A 23,225-nucleotide genomic window follows, 5' to 3' on the forward strand; every position below is an offset into this window, starting at 1 on the left:
TTTCACTAAAAAAAAGTGTTTAATCATCTCTGGCCAAACCACTGAACTCTGCCTGTGAGTTCCTCTCTCTTTTGCATTTGGCTTATATGCCTGACAGCTTTTTGAAGTCAAGATGTGAAACTGTATTTCCATATTAGCCAAGTGAGTCTTTTGCTGAAATCACTTGGTGTTTGCTCAGGTGCCGTAGGTACATTGGGAAGTTAAGTAATCTTTGGCCCTCTCAGTACAATATCTATTGTATACAGGATTTAATGAGTTGCCTTCCTGTTATCCTGCTTCAGAGCTGTGCTTGTCTTTATTCATTTTTTATTTTTCATTTCCTCTGAATTGCTAAATGTCTCTGTCCTTATGTGCTTCCAGTAAATAGCTGTTACTTTTTTGTAACAAATGACTCTTTCCCACAGGACATTTTACTGGGGAAGTGTATGTCATTCATTACTATCAAACACTGCAAACACACTGAAAGTTATTTCTGATGGTACATCCCTGATTAATTTATCTAATACTGTGTAGGCATTTAACCCAAGCTTTAGCACACTTCAGATCTATCGGTGATAAAATTTTTCATTAAGATCTACAGGATTTCAAGTTAATTTAGGATTTTTCTTTTCAGTGGTTCAGTTGTGTAGTATAAATTTTTGAATACTGTTTAAATTCCAAAATGCCTCTGCATCACACCTACCAAAGCGTTCACTGCAATTGTCTCACACTTGAGGAGTCTGGCTCATTTAGCAGGGTCTTCGCCCAAGGCACCCAGTGCCTGTGAGTATGGAGTGCTGAGCTCTGCAAATGCTTTTATTTCTCTCTCCTGGCTTGCATTCTGCAGCCCCCCCTCCACCTACATCCTCTGTGTGTGTGTGGAGTGGTGTTCCCCTTTGGCGTCCTGCAACCCTGCCTGAGCTCCCCTTGAGCACCACATGTATCTCTTGCGAGGTGACCTTAAAGAACATCCTTCTTCTAGGCAGTCCCATTTCTGTAGAGCTCAACTAGAATGACATGGGGGAATTGTTGGTGGGGAAGTTTTTGTAGCTTTTCTATGTCAGAAGCAGCAGGGAAATCCACTCCTCCCATGCTGACACTTTCAGAAGAACTGTGGAGTCCTTCAATTTCTTGCAAAATTGGAAATTCAATAAATGATTACCTTAACGTGGTTTAGTATTGACTGCAGGTTAAAACTACAGTCATTTAAATGCCATTAAGGGCTTGCACTTCCTTTGATGGTAAAACAACTAGCAGTTAAATTTCTTTTCCAGCTTTTGTACTCACAGCTGGGTCTGTCTAAAGAACATTGTGTTATTTTGATAATTTTTCTGTATGCATTTTTTAGGTATGTGCTGCTCTTAAAAGCAGGTAGGTAATGAATTCTTCCTGCTCCTGTAACTATCTCATTTCTAAAGATAAAGATTAAAGATCTTTTTTTCGTGGGGGAAAAAAGGCTTTTTGAGCAAGCTTGAAAATAGGAATTCAGTCATGTTATGGTACGTTCCATCCAATCCCCGTGTATTAGATTGAATGCATCAGCTTAGGCACTATGGAGGAAATTGAAATAAAGCAATGTGATAGTTGAGAGAGACTCTATTTCTATAGTTCTGCTGGCACTAACAGTTCAATCAAATAGCTTGTCTCAGATGATTCCCAAACCCAGCTGTTCAATGTAAGCATTAAGGTTTTTTAAATGAAAATAAAGTCCAAAAATTTGGACATGGCAACAGCTTGAACAGACTTATTAAAGATGTCTAATAAATTGCGTCTGTGCACCTTCAAGCTAATCTAGATCTTGAAAGCACTTCTCTGGTATCACCAGCAATAAACAGCAGGGTCTGCCGCAACATACATCTCTGCCCTCGTGCCGAACCTGTGTTCCTGTGGCTGTTTTGGTAAGGCTGCTGCGGAGCTTCCCAGGAAGGAGCAGGCTCTGGGAAGTGGCTGGGTGTTGGGATGAGCCCTCCAGACCAGACCCCCTGGCAATTCAGAGGCAACAGGAACGTGTTTAAATCAGTGAACTCACGCACCGCTCCTCAGGAGGTTGTTTCAGGTGCTCTTTCCCGGAGGTGCTCTGCAGAGCATAACCACACAACAAGCAGGTTGCCTCGGGAGCATGGCGGTGCTGCCGTGCAATCTAATTGCAGGTTGTGTTTCTGCCATCTGCAATCCAGACCCTTGGAAAACACAATGTCTTCTTGACATTAAGTTTGATAATGAGGCTCATCACTGCATCTCTACAACTTTTTTAATGCCCACATAGTACATAATTGATAAATTGAGCTGACAAAGCAGTATCCATTTAACCTTTGTTAAAAATTCTGGAAGCAACATGTTAAAAACAGTTGGTGAACTTCATGTAACTATGTTTTTCTCAGGCTTATTTTTCATTTTCTCACTCCTCTCTGTTTGTTTCCTGGTTCTGCCTGGGAGGAAATGTCAAAATACTGCAAAAGAGGCTATTTGTACAGCATTTATGAGCCAACTGGAAGGAGGAAGCACCTGAACTCTCATGAGAACTTATTCTTGTGAGCTTAACAGTGCACACTTGAGAGTTCTCGATAATTAATGCAATGCATTCGCAGGGATGGAAGTTATGTTCTTTCTAAGACTTGTATATCCTTCGTTGTAACAATTCTGGTTAGTTAAATTTCGTTGCGCTCATTTGAATTTTTGAAGAGTTTCATTCATGTCCTCTCTAGAATCAAAAAGTCAATAAATGAGCAAATTTGTGTTTACAGACACAATACCATTAAATGTAGGTACAAAGCAAGGAGTGTCCTGAAGGAAGAACAGGTTTTAGGTTGGAGTTAAGGCTTCCTGTTAGTAAATACATCTCTGGGGCTAGAGGATATCTTTGTGCAGTAGTGTTTATACTGTACCAGATGAAACATTTAAAAGTTGGATGTTAATAAAGCAGCCCCCAAAGCAGCTAATGGACATTCTGGCCCTGGCCACAATAGTAGCTGCCATAGCTGCCACAGAGGCTGTACTGTTTCCTTGCCTGTTCTCTATCTCAATTTGGCAGTTTAAAAAAGTGTTGTAGAATAAATACTCCTGGGACTTCCACACGATTGCTGAAAAACCTAAACTCCATTTAGTTTGTTTATATAAAGTCCTGGAGCCCTGCTCTGCAGAGCAAAGGTCATGGAAACACATGTTTATGGCTTCACAAATGCTCTATGCTCCTTGAATGGAGAAGTTTATTTGATTTAATCAGCATCCACAGGGATCCTGTAATTGCATAATAAGTAATTTATTATGGAACTAAAAGTATTTTTCTAACTGTAGTGTATGTAGCATGGGTTTGTAGCTTTATGCTAGTCCACGTAGTAAAAAGAGCTTTGCAAAACAGTCTGACTGGAGTACTGGTGTTCTGTGATGAGCGCGTACTTGCATGGCCATTTAATCATCAGAAAGTGTTAAAACAACAGGCACATTATCACCATGTTGGATGTAAAAGCTGTTCACTGTTTGCTTGCCTTCAGCAATTTGAAGTTCTCAATGTGAGAAACTGGAGAGCTGTCCCAGATAATCCAGTTGGTGGGTGGTGAATGTGAGAGTGGCGGAATCCAAAGTTTGTCTTTTTGACATACACTGGAACATGGCCTTTCAGCTACTTGACGTCACCTTGGTTACTGAATTGCAAACAGATATGTTTGTGTACAAAAAAATATCAAACCTATAGTTGTTTAGTTGTCATAGTCTTTTCACTGAAATAAGCATTGACTGGGTCATGAATGATACCAATGGGAGGTAGACAGAATAAGGCTGAGGACTAAGGTGTTCTCCTTAAAAGCACTTGCAGATAGGGAACAGAGATGCAGAAGCTAACCCACCTTTCCCAGCGAGCATGTTGGTGCAAAGCTCTGGTCTCTGAAACCAGGCAATCCTTGTACAGCCCTATCATTGATAATTCAGGCTGCGCTGAAAAGTTGCCAGACAGTATGCCTCTGTTCTGGAAAAGCTTCCAAACTGCAGGTTATGGTTGTTGTTGATGATCAGGTTTTCCTACCTGCTAGCTTGTCTTAAACTGAGGAGAGTGGTTTAAGAACCCCAGTTCCAAACACAGATTTGTAATTTTAGAAGGAAAACTTAGGAAATCAGTTCGGTATTTGCTGAGGTTCAGAATGCTGAAGTTTTCTTTCCAACGGCCGATGACCTTGGTAAGACCAGAAGTAGGTTGTTCTGCATTTCTTGTGAGTGTTTGTGAGGACCTAACTTGTTTTTAGAACTTGGAATTCATATTTTCATATCTAAATAAAAGCAGAAATACAAGGAAAGTTAACTCCTTTGGTAGCTCATCAACTTGCAAGCTTTTAGCTATGCTTAAGGTGTGTAAGCCTGAGTCCATAGAAATGTTGGACCATCATCTCCTTCTCAGCTGTATCCTGGTCCAGTGAAATATCCTCTTTCCTAGTGATTCTCCCTGGGCATGCTGTGTCATACGTGTCAGTACTAGCTTATCAATACTGAACTCTTAAGACAAAATGTAGCCTAAAGGTCCTTCAGATCAATGACTCAAGAGTAATTAGCCTGGTCAATGTAAAAAATTATGGTCCTAGTTACCATGATAGGAAAATCCAAATACCCATTTTGAGGAGATCAATGTGTGAAACTGGGCGTGAGGTGAGGGAGGCAGGTAGCGGGGAAGAGACAGAAAAGGATATCAAGTTCCACCTTTCATTGGGCTGTTTTTATGCTGTTTTCTCTACTTCTGTGTCCTCTTTTTTATTTTGCTGTTTGAAGGTATTGTGTGTTTTCCTCCAATTTATACTTAAAAATGTTTTCATTTTGTTCATTTCTACCTCAAGAATATTTTCTGCTTCTGCGTGGTAACGTTTTATTATTTCCTTTTGTGACTTTTCAGACTTTTATTTCCTGTTCCTGCATATGTATAATTGAGTGTTATCTCAGCAATTTAGACAGAACTCCCATTCGGCTTAAGCTGTAATAAATGTATGAATCCTGTCTTCGTGTTTAATATAGATTCGTGGTATTCATAGAGATATGAGTCCTGTCAGTCTCCTATGGAATAACTTATTTTTAAATTATTCCTATACATTTCTTGTCAGTAATTCCACATTTTAATGTATATTGTCTTCAGCAAATTGAAAGCACTAGCTGAAGAAACAAGGCTCTTCCTCACACAGATCCATGTATAGTAGGCGTGCCATTTCATACCCTTTAAATGTCCAGCAGTATCATTCTCTTTTGTTTGGGATATGAACACTATTGAAGGTTTCACTCTTCATGGGTCATATTAAGCTGAAGGCACAGACCACTAGAGAGTCCAGGAGGAGCAGGATTGGGCCTAAACGGACTAGATGAGGAGCAGGTTCATCTAGTAATTACAGCACAAGCAGAAGTGATCGTAGCTTCTGCCCTTTGTATGGCTTTCTCGCTCAAACAGCTGTGGCAGAAGTTAGAGTGTAATGTATCATTCAGCCTGTTATCAGCATTGTTTCTGAATATTTAAGTAGCTCCTGTTTAGGTAGGAGCTCAGTCATGAGGAGCAGTGATGAACAGACAGAATGCCTCTTTGTGCTGCGTGGGCCGAAACGTGGTGACTGCATGTTTGGGCTGTCATCTTCCTCTCCATTATTTTGCACCAGGATCTGATAATGCGTATCTTGAGAGCTCCATAAGTGAATGGCGACAATAGCAAAGCAATTGAAATGCTAGTATACTCCATTTATAATGGGAATAGCTAGTGAAATAGCCAGATATGTCCCAGAGAAAGGTAGATTTCCCAGATCAGCCCTACTGTATTTAATACATATTTCATTGTCTGTAAAATATATACTCTTGAGAATAAGCAGGCTTTTTCTGGGCATTCACAACATGGTTAATGCTCCAAAGTAAGAGGAGAAAGTTGGCATAAAGCTTAGAGGTGAAATAAAGGATCCCACAGGGAATTTTGTTCCTTTTGGGAATCCACATAACGAAATAGTACTGAAGAATTTGGTTAAGTAGGCTGAGAGTTCAGCTGTTCCTACAGCAATCTTATCGGTCAGCGTGGAATTTTTTGCTGCCAAAGGTCACCAATAAATATAAACCTGCCATTCTGTTGAAAAGTACCAATAGTCTCTCTTTCTCACTTTTACACACAGAGATACTGCTTGGCCAGAACGTTAGCTAATACGAGTTCAGATTAGCGCCAAAGAAGCTATGCCTTAATACACCAAGTGAGAACCTGGCTCAGAACTATTACTTTTTTCTTTTTTTTCTTAAATATGCCCCTACATGTCTGTGAATGACTAATTTTTCCATAAATTGTATCTCTGGGTGGGCCTCCTGCTAATCCTGCAGATTCTCACCGTGGGTTGGTGATTTTAGTCTACATCACTCAATAGCTGTGTATGTCTTCTGGTCTCCAAGATACGATGGAGACTTGATGGTGAAGGCCACTGCCAAATCCTAACAAACTGCTCAAGTATGAGGGACCTTTACACATTTCCTTCTTTTCCTTTTTCCATTGTGTAGTTCTAAGCCACTGGTCTCATTTCTCCTGCTAAATTGTTGCAGATCACTTAAGATTTCACTGCTTCTCTCTTGCTTATTTTTTCTCCTTTTCTTTCACCATCAGCTAATCTCACAATTTCTCATTCTCTCCCTGAGCCTCTTAGTGTATTTTTTCTCTCCCAGGCTGCCCTTCACTCATCAATGAGCTATCTGTCCATTTATTTCAGCCTTGTTTCCCTATCTCAGTTCACTCATACCCACTCCATTGTAGGTTTTGCATGTAAAGTCCGAGAAAGGGTTCATGGGGAAGAGTTTGAAAAATGAGGTTTGTTGAGGAACATCAACCAGGAGGGCACTTGTCCTTATTGGCTGGAGCTTATACCTGAAGCCATCAAACCAAAGAGGAGTTTAACAGATAATAGACAGCATGATGGAAAGAATGCTGAGCAAATCAAACGGAATTTCATATAAAAATGAACAAGCAGCCTGTTGGGCACATGGGAACCGTCAAAGTACAACTCTAGCTTTAGTATATCTTCCGTAACTCTCTTTTTACTTGCACATAGCCAAAAATTGTAAGAAAATATCATTGTTAAACAATATATGTGTGGTTTTTAATTTCAGATTCCTTTGTGTGTGTCTCTCTCTCCTTTGCATTCTCTTTTTCTTTCCCCCCTCCTCTTTTAGGCTGTAAGAGAAAAGTTAGAGCCAGATGATGCTTTGATGTATGAAGAAGATCTGGATGACGAAGACTGTGGTGAAGCTGAGTTTGAGGAAACCATGAAATTAAAACTGCTGCGTAGAATCGCCTCGCTAGCATCCAGACTGAGGGAGTTTATTGGCAACATGATAATCACCACTGGAAAAGTTGTTGTTACAATTTTACTTGGTTCAGCAGGTTGGTGCATTTGAAAAATTTCCTCCAGAGCCCATTAGATTATGCATTTAACGAATCAGTTTTCAGCGCTTTGGCACCTGTGGGAATAACAATGGAAATTTTTCAGGGAAAAGAAATTGCTGCTGATTTTATTTAAATTAACTTTTTGGCAGCCATTGGAATATGCTGAGTTGCTTTTTTTTTTGTGCTGTGTGGCCCTATCATTCCATATATGACTTTTACAGCTACTGTTATAACCAAATGGTGAATGGTTGCATATTATAAGTGCCTATATTGTGAATTCATAGATTTGGTTCCATCACTTTCAAGTGTAAAAAGGGTCTGTATTCACATAGCCTTAAAAAAAACCCAAAGATAATAGGCTGACTATGCACTGTGTAAAAAGAGTGATAAGCAGGCTTCATGCTGGGTTTTGATGGGACTTTTATGTTGATTGGTAAAAATAGCTGTTTTGATACGATATGACCAACCTTTGATAAGAAATTTGATTTAGTACCATATAAACAGCTACAGACAGAATGAAGTGTACAAAATCACTGTAGGTTGTAATGAATGAATTTAAAATTGGATCATGCAATTGTATATTTGCACTTATCTGCCTACTCACATGCTTGAATGGAGTCCTTACATATAAAGTGTAAGTGTATACTTAACTTGTAAGTATACTAGTATATGAAGTATGAAATGATAGTACAAAAAATACATGGTGTTGAATGATGAGGACTGGTCAGGTGTGGCTCTTTTAGGAAGGCAAGCTCTTTCAGTAAGGTAAGGTTGTCTGACAGCCTTACATGTAGCAAATGCTAAGTAATAAATCTAAAAAGGGATAAAAAGATAGGTTATGTGGATCACCATAGTGCCTGGCATCAAGGAAGGGAGATGCCATAAAATAAAAAAAAAGTGTGATAAGTATATGCAAATACACATGGTTTCAATGCCATTCTGAAGTTGCATGGGTGAACATCACCCAGAGAGGATGAAGCAGAAGGATCACACGGCTGTGTCAGGGGCAATTTCTTCTGAGTGGCATTGGGCAGCTTGTCTGCAGGACTCCAACACACGCCAAGAGCTGTGAGGTGTTTGGAGGAGAGTTACAAAAATGACTTGAGGTCTGAGAAGCCTGTATTCCAGAGAGAAAGTAAATTAGTTAAATACTTCCTGACTTACCATGCCAAGAAAAAAAAAAGATTATGATTTGACTGCAGCCTTAAAATACTGTCAAAGGTACAAAATAGCTACATTTTTTTAATAGACATCTCATCTAGTAGAAGTTATAATACGAGCCAATAGTTAAGTGGTAAACCGAGGCAATTTCGGACCAGAAATAAATTTTGAATTTTTCACAGCCAGAGTAATTGGCCATAATAAACAACTTTTTTATGCATATAGTGTATTCTCCTGCTCCTAAAGTGTTTAAATAAAGACGAAGTGTCTCTTTGAAAGAAGAAAGGAAATAGTTACAGCCTTGAGGCAGAAATTGCTGGGCAAAGTTTTACAGACTCCATCATGAAGGCAGTCGGAAGAGAGGATCCCTGTGGTCTTATCATGCTTTTCAATCTGTAAGCCTATGGAAACACCAGCAGGTTATACACTGGAGCAGAGACAAAGCACCCTAGTCTAAAGACTTTGTCTAAAGTACAACGTGAAAGAGTGAGATGATGAAGCTCAGGCAAAATGATCATGGACAAGGGTCCTTACATATTTTGCCCAGCATCACACAGTTGTGACCACCCCAGCTTTTGACAATTTTTGACGATAAAATCCAGCGTGAAGCCCCCTATCTCCTGAGACCCTCTCTTCTTCACCCTTGCAAGGACTCTGCTCTGCGAAGGTTATGGGTGCAAATGCAGAGGCCCACCATTCAAGCATGTTCCAAGTCTGTCTGGGCAGTGCCTGGACTCGATCCAACCGGCGACTGACCCCCAAAGTGCTGACCCCAAAACACATGGCAAGCCAGCACCTGGCAAGGCGCAGGTCCTCCTGCCAGAGTGGCCAGCCCAGCTGCAGGGCCAGTGGGCGTACCAGAGCCACGGGATACTGGGATCCTGCAGATCTGTCCCGAAGGAAGAAGGCTCTTAGACATGCACTAGTGAAAAACTTTAAAATAAATCGAGGCAGGCATCCCTATTAACTTCAGTACTGTTACTTTAGAGACTCCACTAGACTGCTATGCTGGATGTAAGCTCTTTTAATGTCATTTTTTCCTGGTTTCCACTGTTAGACATGTATGTCTTTCGTGCTTCCTCACTTATTTTTGTAGGCTATCCACAGAGCACTGGGTCTCGTTTACCACAAGTGAAATACTCTGCTACATATGCAAGAGCAAAACCAATATACAAGACAGAAGAGTATTTTTCATATGCAGATTACAAGTGTCTATGAGTTAAAAATTCAGAAAAAATAAACATTTACTGTGTATCCTCTAGATACCTTTTATTTTCAGTATGTGCATCATGTTTTTTTCCATTTTTAATAACTCAGTGTATCTCAAGATTTATATGAGAAGGCTTTTCACTGTTCATCCATCATGCCATTTTAGCATCTTGTACTTAAAATTAATTTTAAGATCTAATACATCAGCCCTCTCAGGCACAGTGTCCCTGTTGGCTGGCCTTGCAGCCACATTTCTGTTTTTCTCCATGCTTTGTGAAACATCTTTACAAAGAGAAGATTTCATCTTGGAGGAAAGTCTGGAGAGTGGTTGTGTACTAAGTGCTAAGGTGTGGTATAAGTGAATTGGAAAAAAAAAGCATCCCTTTCTCCTAATCTTAAAGCTAGTAGCAGTATTAAGCACTAATTGTAATAATTAGCATAAGCACTAGTTGGATTAAATTGTTTAATACACGTCTTGTCATACTTAAGGTTTAAGAAATGGTGATATTTGCACACCTTTCCAACTCTCCATGGTTTTATTTTCACAGGTATGATGGTGCCATCTTTGACCTCAGCTGTGTATTTCTTTGTATTTTTGGGCCTGTGCACATGGTGGTCCTGTTGCCAAGCATTTGATCCGCTGATATTCAGCTGTCTGTGTGTATTAATGGCTATATTCAGTGCGGGACACTTGATTGGACTTTATCTGTACCAGCTACAGTTCTTCCAGGAGGTTGTTCCACCAAAAGATTTCTATGCCAGGTGAGAGAAATTAATTTCCTGTTTAACTGTGGGCACATGATGCAATGTTTTGTTATCACGTGTTGATGCAAATGGTCTTCCGCATAATTTTTGACAAATTTGACAAATTTTATGCGTAGCTTCATGTTCAGTCTTGGAAGACTCAAGGCATTTCAGGCTGAATGGTTTTGGATGACAGAGAGAAGTCCTGTCTGGGCAATTGTGTACGGAGGGCTAGAGCCAGTGAAGAGAGGAAGGTGATTTTTGTTTTGGTCGGAGTGATCCTCAGAGTTGAGTGAGAAAGATTTGGCTGAGATGAGAGATCAAGGAAATCAGTGACAGCATTGAGGCAAAGGCAGTGTATGCATGCATATTTTTGGTAGAGTAAAATAAATATTCTGAGGTCTAAAGTCATCATGTCTTAACCGGGGCAAAGTGCATATGTGGTGCCATCCTTGTGTGCAGAGACTGAGGGCTGCTGTAGCACTTCATCTGCTGTGCATAATACTAGTCTGTTCATGCAAAAATTCTCTGTGGTCATGCAGAACATGCCAGTCTTATGTTCATACTGACAGCTACATCACTTAAGTCAAAAAGTAGCATTTCTAGTTACTGCTGCAGTAAATATTGATTGGATGTGATTTCACTGACCCTTTAATTTTTTTACATGCTTTTTATACTGTAATCTAAAACAAGACAAAATAATTGATGTATTTTACTCATTGCTAATTTTTTTTTTCTTGCTGGATTATGATTGCAAATTGTATTTATTGTATGTATTTGTAGTGTCGTATTAATCCTTACATTAAACTAAATGTAAACCTTAACTTTATTTCTGGTAAGCCTACTGTTCCTTTTAAGTATTGTAAGTTGAAGGTGAAAAGTGTGCTGGGGAGAACCAATTATTGATTTATATCTCAATGCATCATTGAAAGCAGTAAAAACTGATCTGCCTAGCTAGAGTATCTGGCACTTTAATAATTGTTTTGACATTTTATTTAGTGCAGGTTAATCATAGAATTGTAGAATTGTTACGGTTGGAAGGGACCTTAAAGATCATCTAGTTTCAACCCCCCTGCTATGGGCAGGGACACCTCCCACGAGACCAGGTTGCTCAGAGATAGATGTGTGTTTTGTGATGTTAGAATTGCTACCTTGAGGAGGCTGATTGGGAGGGCGTAACATTACCTGAAAAATCGGTAAAGATCTTTGTAGTTTAGGTTCTTTTGTGCCACCTAGAGGTCAAGGTAGGAGAATGGACGATTAGTATGAAGTAGCTAAAATGCTCACAACTTCCCTAAATACTTTATCTTTCTCCAAGTATTAAGAAAAGAAAGAAAATGTGGGTTCAAAATTCTCAACTATTTGGCTATGAGGATATAATCTCACAGTGTTTTACCACCAGAAAGCAATAATGTTTTCTCAAAGAGAGGAAGTATGTGTTTCGTAACATTTTGCTGGAATCATAAAATCATAGAATAGTTTACTTTGGAAGGGACCTTAAAAGATCATCTAGTCCAACCCCCCTGCAATAAGCAGGGACATCTTCAACTAGATCAGGTTGCTCAGAGCCCCATCCAACTTGACCTTGAATGGTTCCAGTGATGGGGCATCTATCAGCTCTCGGGGCAACCTGTTCCAGTGTTTCACCACCCTCATTGTAAAAAATCATTTCCTTATGTCTAGTCTAAATCTTCCCTCTTTTAGTTTAAAGCCATTAATCCTTGTCCTATCGCAACAGGCCCTGCTAAAATGTTTATCCCTGTCTTTCCTGCAGGCCCTCTTTATGTACTGAAAGGCGGCGATAAAGATACGTGATGCACTCTTCATATGCATCATTTGTAAAAGTCTCTTTTTTTCTTTTTAATCCTTTTATTATTAATTTTCAATTACTTTAATTTTCAATTACTTTAATTTTCAATTAAGTTAGTCTTAAACTTATTTCCTGCATTAAGGGTTTTTTTTGGTAAAAATTCTACATTTTATAATAAAATTTTATGCAGTACAAATATGCCACTTTAACATAGTCACTAATTTTTGAAGTGAAAAAGTCTAATTGCAAGTAAGTTGTTTCTGCCTCAGTGTGGAAAGAAAAAGCACCTTCAGAGTTTGGATTAAAAAAAGTCCCATGTTGGACTTTGGAGTATGGACTGACATTTTTGTAAGCAGAAAATTACATTATCTTCTTGCAGACTTTCTCTTGAACTGGTACTGTTGGGTAATCTGCCTTCTACACATGCTATCATGTGAGAGACTGATGTTCTAAATTACATGGGAAATTATGTTTGAATATACAAAATACCGATGACAACTCAAGAGAAGGTGCAGTAAATATACCTTCCTTGTTTCTTTAATCACAGTTCTTTCTGCTGTGGATTTACTTTGATCTGCTTTCAGGGACATGTGTTTGAAGAGCATCAAGACAGGTGTTATCGCTGCTTGGAAGAGCAAATCTGAGTGTGAGGAAAAGCCACTAATTTGATTTTCAATAACTGGAGTAGGACTGGTATATAAGCAGTGGCTAGAGGGGGAAAATGAGAGACACATGTATTGAAATGGTGCAGAAAAAATACTTTAGCATTTTTCATCCTAGAAGAAAATTGAGACCTTGCTATTTTATGTACCATCTTGGTTTGAAACAGAGCTAAATATGCAGAGCTCCCATTAATACTAGTGGGTGGCTTGCACGGGTAAATTATATACTGACAAAATAATCTGATTCCCCAAATTCTTCTCTGCTATTGTCACTCAGAATATGCTGTTCAATGTCTTTTTACAAGAGGAGAATGGCAGATTGTTCTCATACTTAACTCAGTTGTATGAACTCTTCTTACTTAGTTGCAATAAACTCACTGTATGAAAAAGTGCAGCAGGTACATGCATTTGCGTGTGTTAGCTTTAGTGACATTACAAACAGACCTTTATCCATATATGAAGGGGAGCTGAAACCTAAGGAAGAAGGGCTTTTACTTCTCTGTAAAGCTTTGAGCACTCGATCCCAGGTTAAGCTCTCCTCAGATGCAAGGGCAGATGTGAAAACTACTCATCTTGGGCTGCTGGTGGATATCATTTTTCTGGGCAGAGCCTAAGGGTGGCATTTTAAAAGGCTGCTAACATTGGTATTTCTGAGTTTGAGTTCTCAAGTTGACAAGAAATGTACAAGCTGTTTCTGATCAATAAGAAATGTGTTGTCTCTGAATAGTAATGCATTCAGCTTGCCACTCTATCGATTGATTTCAGACTAAATGAAGTTAAACTATACCCAAACAAGTTCTCAAGCTTCTTTCAACTAAGATGTGCATCATCCATGTGCTGCTCCTTCCTTTTAAGAACCTTCAACTCAAAATTCAATACTTAAGATTGTAAGAAGTGACGGAGCAGTGTCACCAGAAGAGAGCAGTTTCCTTGAAAGGGATAGTCTGAAATCTGGTGAATTTATGTATTTTGGCCTTGTGAGATTTTGCAAGCAAAGCCTGAAGTATAGCTGATGTGTCAGGGGCAGAGCTTGTGTGAAGCTGCCTCTGCCACTAACAGCTTTTCTTCTCTAGACCAGCCCACAGTGGAGAAGTGAGCAGCGCTCATTCAAGGTAGTGCTCTAACTGCCTTGGAAAACGTGGTCCTAAATGGCACAGGAGGATCAGCGTGAATAAGGCTGAATCTACCCTTCAGTTAGGTTGCATTACTACCTAGTTGCATTAAATTAACATTAGTTAATTGCCAACTGATCTCTGTCAAATAAAATGCCCACACTCATTTATAACTTCAATTAAAACAGGTATCTTCTGTGCTGGCTTGCTGCCATATTGCAAAGTCGGTGATTTACAGAGACAGGAAAACAATAGCAAGAAGTATCCATTTAAAACAAAGTTCAGAAAATATCATATTTCTGCCATAAAATTCTTTTCACCTGAGTTAACAAAAACAAGTCAATGAGCTAAAATGATTTTAGGAATTATGTACACAGTGCCACAGCCTGAAAAAACATGCAATAATATGTTTGCCATTTTTCAGATTGCTGCCTCCTTTCTTCCTGATGTTGTTTATTTTGGCAAAAGGGTGTAATTGGGGCAGTGATAAGGTCTTGCAAACATGAAGAAATAGGATCAGTGCAGCGGTATGAGGTTTATCCTGAGTCAGTAAAGTTATTCCTGTCCAAAACTGTGCTTATAAGCATATTCATTTAAAGATCCAGTAATCTGATGTAAATGAAAACCTATGTGTCTTTTTAGAGTTTTAGGTCTGTCTTGTATTGCTGGTAGTTTTCAGGCGCGTAATGTTCAAAATAGTTTAAATACAAATGGTTTAATCTCTAGGAAGGCATCACCCTTATAAAGTGAGGCAAACACAGGAGTCCAGGGATTGTCAGCCACTTCACAGTGGTACGTTATTTCACATCTTCTGTAAGTGAATGGGATTTTGGAATTACACAACTGATCGCTTTGTTGCAATCTGAGTGGGGAATTCTAATCTAAGGCTGTCTTTTGAACAGGAAATCCTCATCTGAAAGATGCCTATAAATCTCTTTAAGCGCAACTTTTAAAACAGGTTTTACACTTATTAGTAATAAGCCTGCTTAAATGACTCTTTTATTTTTGGAGGGAGTGTTATATTGATATTTGCTACAGATGGTAGATTCAGAATGTTCAGTTTATTTTCAGACCTATCTGAGATGACTCTGGTCCAAAATCCTCTGTTTGAACTTCCCTGAAAGCTTTGATCTAGATTCAGAATTTGTAGTCCAAATGCTGTGTTAATCCAGGGTAATAAATTAATAAATGCTTAAGCATAGTCTCAAAAATATTCCTGGAGTTGCTTGATCAGGGTGGGACATCCCGCTATAATTTTTTTTCTAAATTAGAGGCTAAGTGTGCTATTAAAATCTCAGCAGGAGAGCAGATATTGCCAAAATAGCAAGTTGCAGCTGATCAATTACCTTGTTGGCAGTGTCTTGCCTCTGCAAGGCAAGGCAATGATCTCCTGCTGCTTTTGTAGCTCTGCTGCAGCCAAGACCTGGGCAACATGTTTCACCTGAGCTGCAGCCACTGTTAGTCCTCACTGCAGACCATCTTTGGCACCTGTCTCAAAGGTGCCCCACCTCTGAGGGGCAGAATATTCTTACCTCCGTCTGAATTTCTGAGGTTTTGGAGTTGCCTTGTAACCTGGTCATAAGCCAGTGTTTGACAAGATGGAGTATTTGAAGTTCATTTATGTATCCTGTATTGAGCTGCCCTTTGGCTGCAACAGCTTTCATGCCTTCTGCCTGATTTTTTTAGCCGCTTACCACCACAGTACTGCAGCACCCACTGCCAGGGCAGAGACCTCGGGATACACACCATGTAAAGACACTGCACTGCCCTTCTGTGTCCATCATCCTCTGTCAGCAAAAGTACACTTCGTAGTCGCAGAGCATGCTTCAAAACACATCGGTCTAGCCACACGTTTGTCACGATGACCAGATTAGGTTTGAGAGCTGGGATTTCTCTCTTGTAGAAGAAGAGAAGTTAGCTAATTGACCTTATTATTGTGGAAGTTTTGCAGCTGAGTTTCATATTAACTGTATAATGTACCACATCTTAGGAGACTACTAATTCTACTTAGAAGATTTTAGCCTATGTGCTTTCTTAGAACTTTATATTCAGCTTCATTATCTTTTTTAAATTATTTTGCAAAGGAAGTGAATTATTCTGTTAACAGCTTAGAAACGCAAGTTCAGACTCCCATTGACAAAAGACAGTAATCATTCTTGCTATTCTTGTAATCTCTTTCTAAACTATGAGGTAATCCAAGGCAGGTGGGCTCATCTGGGCTCCCTTTCTCATGAAAGTTTGGACAAGATAATCTTTTGAGGACCTTTCCAACCTCAGCTGTTCTATGATTCTGTCATTCTAGGTGCTATTCTGAATTGCACGATTTTGCAAAAGGTGTTTTGTCCCAGGATTTTGTGCACCATACAAAGTGAGTTTCTCATTATTATGCTAGGAAATGTTTCTGCACTACACAGTAAACGGTCCATTTGCTATCAGCTGAACCATCAGAGTCTGTGTGGTCCTAATTTTTTATTAACTACCTAATAATGCATATCTGGTGTCCAAAAAGATTCACACCTATATCCAAACATGAAAGGAGAACTAGTGGTGGAGTTCCCAGTCAGTTGTAGCAAGAAAGCCTTGGAAATGTTGCAAAACTACTCACTGTTGTGAGTTTTCCAGCTTAGTGTCTGCCACATGGGCATTCAGAGATTCATCCAAAATGAATTCACCTCTTTCAGCGCTTATTCAGAGGGATTCCTTGGAGATTCACTCATCAGCGGGCATGTAATAAATGTCCATGCTGTGCTCACTTTATAGGAGAGTTGTACTCAACACTGATTTAAAATGGTTAGCTCAGGTTTTGGTGGAAGTCCAGTGGTGACAACAGGGAAGTCAGTGCAGACTTACCCAGCTTTACTGGGAAGAATTTGTAGCTCTTGCTGGTCTTTACATGATTATTAATACTCATCTCTTTCTTTAAAATCAACAAATTCATGTTTGTGCCAGGATTTACAGCAAGTTTGAAACTTTCTGAAAAAAGCGACAGATTAACTAGTAAGTAAACTGCAGCGATTTCTCTGTCAGATCCTCCCTTCCCAGCCTCCCTGGCACTCTGCACGGTGGTGGCTCTCATCCGCATGGCGGAGCCACCAGCGTCCACCATAACTGGCCGCCTTGCACGGAGTGCCAAATTCAGCCTTGGCAGAGGGAGGCACGACTTTATTCATGTCGCTGGCCTTGCATCACAGGTGATTTACATCCTTCCATCTTCCCTTGGACTTGAAAGGGATGTAAACTGAGAGACATGCTAAGACTTTTTAAAAACATTGAGTTTCTGCAGGTGGGAAAGACCAGTTTCTGAGCCATCTTTTGCTGCAGCAGCGAGGCTGCCACCGGTGAGCTCTCTGGCAGCCTGGCGGGGGCTGGCCCTGGCCACAGGTGGTTCTCGTTAGTGGGGAGAGGGGAGCCTTGGCGCTCCCAACAACGTGTGTGCCGTATCCGGAAACTGTGCGTAAGCTGCAAACATAAAAATCAGTCACCATCGCGTGACATAATGATGGCAAATTGCCACTTCCTTGCAGTCTCCTGCCCCTAAATAGCCACGTGTTACCGTAAGAACAGCCAAAGGTGCCTCTTTCTTGGGATGTGTTGAAATGTCGCGATGAGCGGGACAGAGGGAAATGGCAAAGATTTTGCAAGTGCTGATGTACCCTGATAAACTTCCTGCTGATTCTGGTTTGAAATGGGTGTGCAGGTGCTCTCATAACAGAGCGCTTTCCCACTTTGACATCCATGAATCCATCTGACTGGTGTAGGACCGGCACACCTCTCCGCTAACAGAAGCTCTGCTCGTGGTCAGGGAGAGCTGCATCACTCCACTCCCCCATACACACCCTGTGTCTGCTTCCATGCACCTGATTCCCACACTGACACTTGAGTACAGACTCCCTGCCCATCACAGACTGTCCTGCGTGGACATGCAGAGGATGACTGTGAAGAAGTGACCCTTTAATTTTCTTTGGGTATTGTTTAAAGAACACGGATCTGCATGCTATGATCATTGAGAAAGTGCCTGAAAAAAAGGAAAGAAAAAGGATGGACAGATATCAACCCCTCTCCTCCTACCTGATTTGGATTGCTATTGCTTTTGGTATTAGGAGATGTAGATTATAATTAGCAAACTTCTTTTGGCATTACAAGCTTGTCTTTACTGTTTTCCTGAGGTCTGCTTGCCAGCCTTTATTTTCATACTTTGTCAGTCCCAGAAATTGCGATGATAAATATTTAGCCCTTATGTAGCTCTTTGTGTTTTCAGCTCGGTATATAAACATTGACAAATGAATCATCTCACATTCCTCGGAGGTAGTAAAAGAGGCAGTCCTGACTAACCTCAGTCGAGAACACACCGGGGAGTTAGTCCTTGTCTGCACGAGAGGCGGTCTCCATCAGTTTCTCTAAACGCTTAGAGTGGATGTCCTTAATCTCTTGTTTATGTTCATTAAGCTGAAGCTGGGAACTTACTGATAAAAACTGAGCCAATCGGGTGCAGTTTATAACCGATTTAAAATCAACTATGTAATACGGCTTTGGTTTTGAGATTAGTTAATGAGGCATTTTCCCCACATCTCCCAAGCCTTATTGTTCATTATCCCATTATTTTCTTTCCCATATCTTGCTATTTTATTTTTTTTTTCTGTTTAAAAGCAAATGGGAATCATAACTTGCATTTCTGCCTTAGTGCATTCTCTGCTAAAAAAAGAATTTCTTCTTTGCTCATATTTTCTACTGCAGAATCTCTTAATTTGGGTATCAGTCACTCTTGCTTTTATTTCAATCCGTTTCACCGCCAGCTGTATAAGTGGAAAATCTCTTTATCCTCTGCATGCATCACTGAACCTAGCAGACTGTCCCAGTGTGACTGAAAAGTATCATCATCCCCTTTCAGAGGTGGAAAAATTCCCTAACAGAAAAGTTAGATGAATTGCATAACCCCCCCCACACACACAGATAGCCAGAGCTTGGAATAGGACCCAAAGTTTTTGGCTGCAGTCTGTGTCCCTCGGTTCCTAGATCACAGAGCAAGTTACCTCAAAGTTAAAATAAGTATGAAGCTACACTTTTAAACAATTTCTGTTCTTCTGCATCTGTTATTCCAAGAGGTAGCTGTAAATCTCTTAAGCTGGCAGGCGGTTGCATGGCTAGTTGTTGTACAGGTTACTTGCATGTTCTGGTCACGTAGCACCACTCCAATAAATGCTGATGCTCACTAGCGTTGTTTCAGCATGGTCTCCTTTTCCTAAATGATTTTTGCCGAAGCTTTATACCCAACGGACTAGCTGTGTAAACGCATCCGTCCTTCTCCCAGCACTTGAGCTTAGGACAAGGCGGCCATCCATGAGCTGCACCACCTGAGTTTTGGGAGCAGGCTGTCCTCCCTTCACATTCCCTGCTCGGCTTGTGTGAGTCTTTCTGAGGTGGGAGTGTTGGCTCCTTTCCTTTCACCAGGTCTGCCAACTCACTTTGAAAAACCGATAACCTCAGTTACTAACTGGCGCGGAAAAACATCGTTAAGCCATGCGTCCTGCTGTGTGCTGAGGTGTCCAAGCTCACCTTCTGGCAAGGGGAAGCCTTTGTGGCCATGGATGTTTCTGAACATGCCTTTGGTTTTCCCTCTCCTGCTTTCCACGTGGCTCCTTATTAACCTGATCTGTTTTCTCATTACTTTAATTTCTGAGTAGAAAATGCAACTAAACATTAAAAATTTTGAATTTTGTTGGCACAAATTGGGTGGCTTCCTTCCCCAGGTGGTGGTGTTCCGTATTAGTTGCTTTTTGTTCCCCCGTATGGTCACAGGGAACGTGTGTGTACATGAGGAAGGGGAGTGGGTGGCAAACCACTGCACCTGCTGCCAACCAGCCTCCTTCACTCGGGTGGCTTTTCTTTCTCCATCCTCTCATCCCAGCAGCGCTGCCTCAGCTCCTGCAGCCTCTGTGCTCCCTGACTTGCCTCTGGTTTGTAGCTGAAACTGTTTGGAAAATAAACCTGCTGCATTTACAGTCATTTTATTTTAGTGACAGACACACAACTGTCCACCTAACTCTCTACCTAACACACGAGGTAGGCTACTACTGTCAAAGCAGTGACACTGCTCATCCTCGTTAGAAAGGATCATGTTGAAGGAGACACTGTAGCTAAGTTATCAGGCAGAGGCCCTAACGCAATTTCTTCTGCGGCTTTATCCCCATTTCACCTTCTTGCCATCCTGTCTGGTGGTCCTCTGTCTGCCTGATGCTCTGATTGGGATCAAAGGATACTGGAGTCACTGCTTCAGCACATTTCTTCATCAGATCATCACCTCTGCAAGCCCCAGCAAAGGTTCCCAAAAGCTACAGCGACATTGCTGCTTATCTAGCTCACTGATATGCTGAAAAGAGCAACATCAATATCAGTGCTCACCAGAAATTCGGAGAACAGCTGAGCTGTGTCGTGTGTAATGAAATGGTTTGGGGATCCAGAGGGGAAACCCACGGATAGGATAAATCTTCATGCCAGGCTTTTGAAGATAGGTTTTTTTCTCAGTAAACAAGGGCTTAATAGACCCACACCTACTATTAGTGATAACAGTGGGGAATTATTGCCTCTAAGGCAATGAAAGCACACTACAAGCTTTTGGAATAGAAAGACAGTACAAAGGTCAATTATTGGATGAGATGTGATATCTCACAAATTTTATGTTTGGACTTAAATTCCCCTCAGGGCAGCTGCTTTATTTCAGATATATGAAACATTTGAATGTCTGAAGTTGGTAATTTTTAATGGATATCCAGTCCTTAACAGCTTCCAGTCACATAGTCTCAGAGAAAATTCCATTATCTGGTTACTTTAAAAAAACAGGTTATATAGCAGATACTATTTAACATCCTGTTTTAAAGTTGTTAATTCACTTGAGAGCACAGTGATTTTATTGCGGCTGCTTATATGGTCGTTTTGTTCTCCCTGAATTAAGATTTGTGTTGTATTTACAGTTTTTGCAAGCTTTTCTGTAATTCACAACCCTAAAAGCTATCCTTTCTCCTCTACAGCTTCCTGGATTCATGGCTCATAATTTCTCTCTGTCCTTATTATATGGATGATATTAGCACACAAGTTTTAAATTACTTATTTTTTCATGAGGTTTCTCATGCAATAGATGTGCATTTGAAATTAGTTTTCCTTTAAAAGAAAAGTCACTGATGTTCAGAAGAGGGTGGGAGATATACCAGGGCTGGTTTTGTCATTGCCAGAAAAGCTTTGATCCAATAGAAGCTATGGAAACCAAGACTTAGTAGAAAAAAAAAGTACGTAGACATCTGTTAAAGAGCTATAGAAATATAATGACATTAAAACAAAACTTAGAATGATCTACTTACCCACCAAGCCTGTATTCACTGTGTGTATGCCTGTATTATAGCGTTGTGATAGCAACACTCTGAAGGAAAACACTTCCAGCCTTAGTCTAAGTTTTCAGATATTTCCAAAAAAGTTATTAACTGTTAAGCTGAAAGTTATCATAATACTTCTCAACCCAAACAATCAAATTTTTGTGTTATTGTTAATATGGCACACTTCCACTTAGCCAGTTCTGAATTATCCAAGTCTGAACCTAAGCAAGGTCTAGGGCTTTTAAGTGCTAAAAATACTTGCAATGCTTTTTAAAGCTTGTATCACTCTGAAATGGATAAATTTAATAACTTTAGTCCAGCTGTGGACTGAGGTTTGTGTCTGCAGTATCTCCCTACACAGTTGTCCTGCTGAGCTGAGGAGCAGGCATGAAGGATCAGCTCCATCTCTGTGGAATCTTATAAATAATGTGATTTGGAAAGGCAAATGCCAATTTTCCCATTCATTCTTTTTTTCCCTTAAAAAGCCACGTGAAACCAAATACCTCCTGCTCATCTTAACCCTAATTCTTTGGGACGCTTAATGCATTTCAGCCAGTTTTCCCACCTCTTTCCTCCCTGTGTTCTGCTATTTTTGTAAAAATGTTGTGTCAGTTCAGCGTACCCTGGAGCATTAGCCCCAGTGTGGTCTGAATTCCCAGCCTATAGCCTAGAGAGTTACAGCCTTCTGGAAGGCAAGGATGGGCCTGGAGGTACCGTGGGACTGGCTGAGTCCTTTCCAGCGGCATGTATTTCTTTGGGCATATAGCCAAATGATGTACTGGGGGGAGTGGCTCACAGGATTCCCTTGGAAGAGACTTTACAGATATAATTTTATGGATCATAACTTGTGTGTAGCTCTGCCATTCAAGTACAGAAAACTCAACAGGATGGCTCATGTGAATGAGGGACTCCTAACTTCTAGGAGGGCTGTGTAGAAATTATATTTTTTTTGCTAATTTATTTTTTAATTCTTTCTACTGCTTCTCTCCTCCTTTCCCCAGGGCATTTTCCAATTTGACAAGAGTATGTACCTCCTTTAAGTCAATGTTTAAAAAAAGGTTCACTCTTCAAGCAGTGCTTACAGTTTGGGAAATAGCCCTTTCAGTATTTCAAGTACTCTTCTTCATCGATCTTTGGGGCTTGTCTTGTGAAAAGTTTTGTTTTTTCTCCCTGTATGTCAACCCTCTTTTCCCCAGGAAAAGATTTCTAACACCATCGCCACCACCCTACCCCTAGAAAAGGCTACGCATTTCTGGGGATTTACTGTGATTGAGTTTCTTTTTTTGTAAATAAACTCTGTTGTTCCTTTTTCTGCTCTCACCTCGCCTCTTCTCCTCTTCTTCCCTTTTCTTTTCCTCTCTTGTTCAGCCACGTTTAGTATCTCCATTTAGGGCTCAGCCATTCATGTCAATCAATCTTGATAGTCTCCTACCCCAGACATGTAGGCACCACTCCCCTCCAGTTCCATGTGAGGAAAGTGAAATAAGTATCCACTAGAAGATATCCAGACAACATAAAGGCTCAGACAGTTCATAAAATCCAACAGGAATACAGAAGTTCTACAAAGATGGATTCCCCAAATCCAGCTCAGCACAGCAGAAGTCTCTGATGCTATTCCTGTGACTAACCCTCCAATATGTACTGGCCGGCCCCAGCAAAAAATTCCTGTAATCATAAATACTAAATCAGGAAATGCAGCTTCTGAAGTGGCTTGATGCAGACATTTCTTCAAACTGTAATCCTCATTGCCCTGTTCTGGATTTAATTTCCAGCCTGCTACCATGTCAGGGAGTTGCAGACTTGCATCATTGTTTT

The 23,225-nt window shown here is 40.4% G+C and overlaps 1 protein-coding gene across 2 annotated transcripts in view; it reads left to right on the forward strand.

Moving 5' to 3' along the window:
- Window positions 1-23,225, forward strand: part of PIEZO2 (piezo type mechanosensitive ion channel component 2) — a 320,283-nt gene that overhangs the window by 183,558 nt on the left and 113,500 nt on the right. For both annotated transcript variants that reach the window (XM_063326530.1, XM_063326531.1), the window contains exons 6-7: window positions 7,135-7,345; window positions 10,267-10,480. In XM_063326530.1, coding sequence (XP_063182600.1) covers window positions 7,135-7,345; window positions 10,267-10,480 — 425 coding nt within the window. The remainder of the gene's footprint in view (window positions 1-7,134; window positions 7,346-10,266; window positions 10,481-23,225) is intronic.

This window comes from Chroicocephalus ridibundus, chromosome 2, assembly GCF_963924245.1.
Source record: "Chroicocephalus ridibundus chromosome 2, bChrRid1.1, whole genome shotgun sequence".
Classification (NCBI taxonomy): domain Eukaryota; kingdom Metazoa; phylum Chordata; class Aves; order Charadriiformes; family Laridae; genus Chroicocephalus; species Chroicocephalus ridibundus.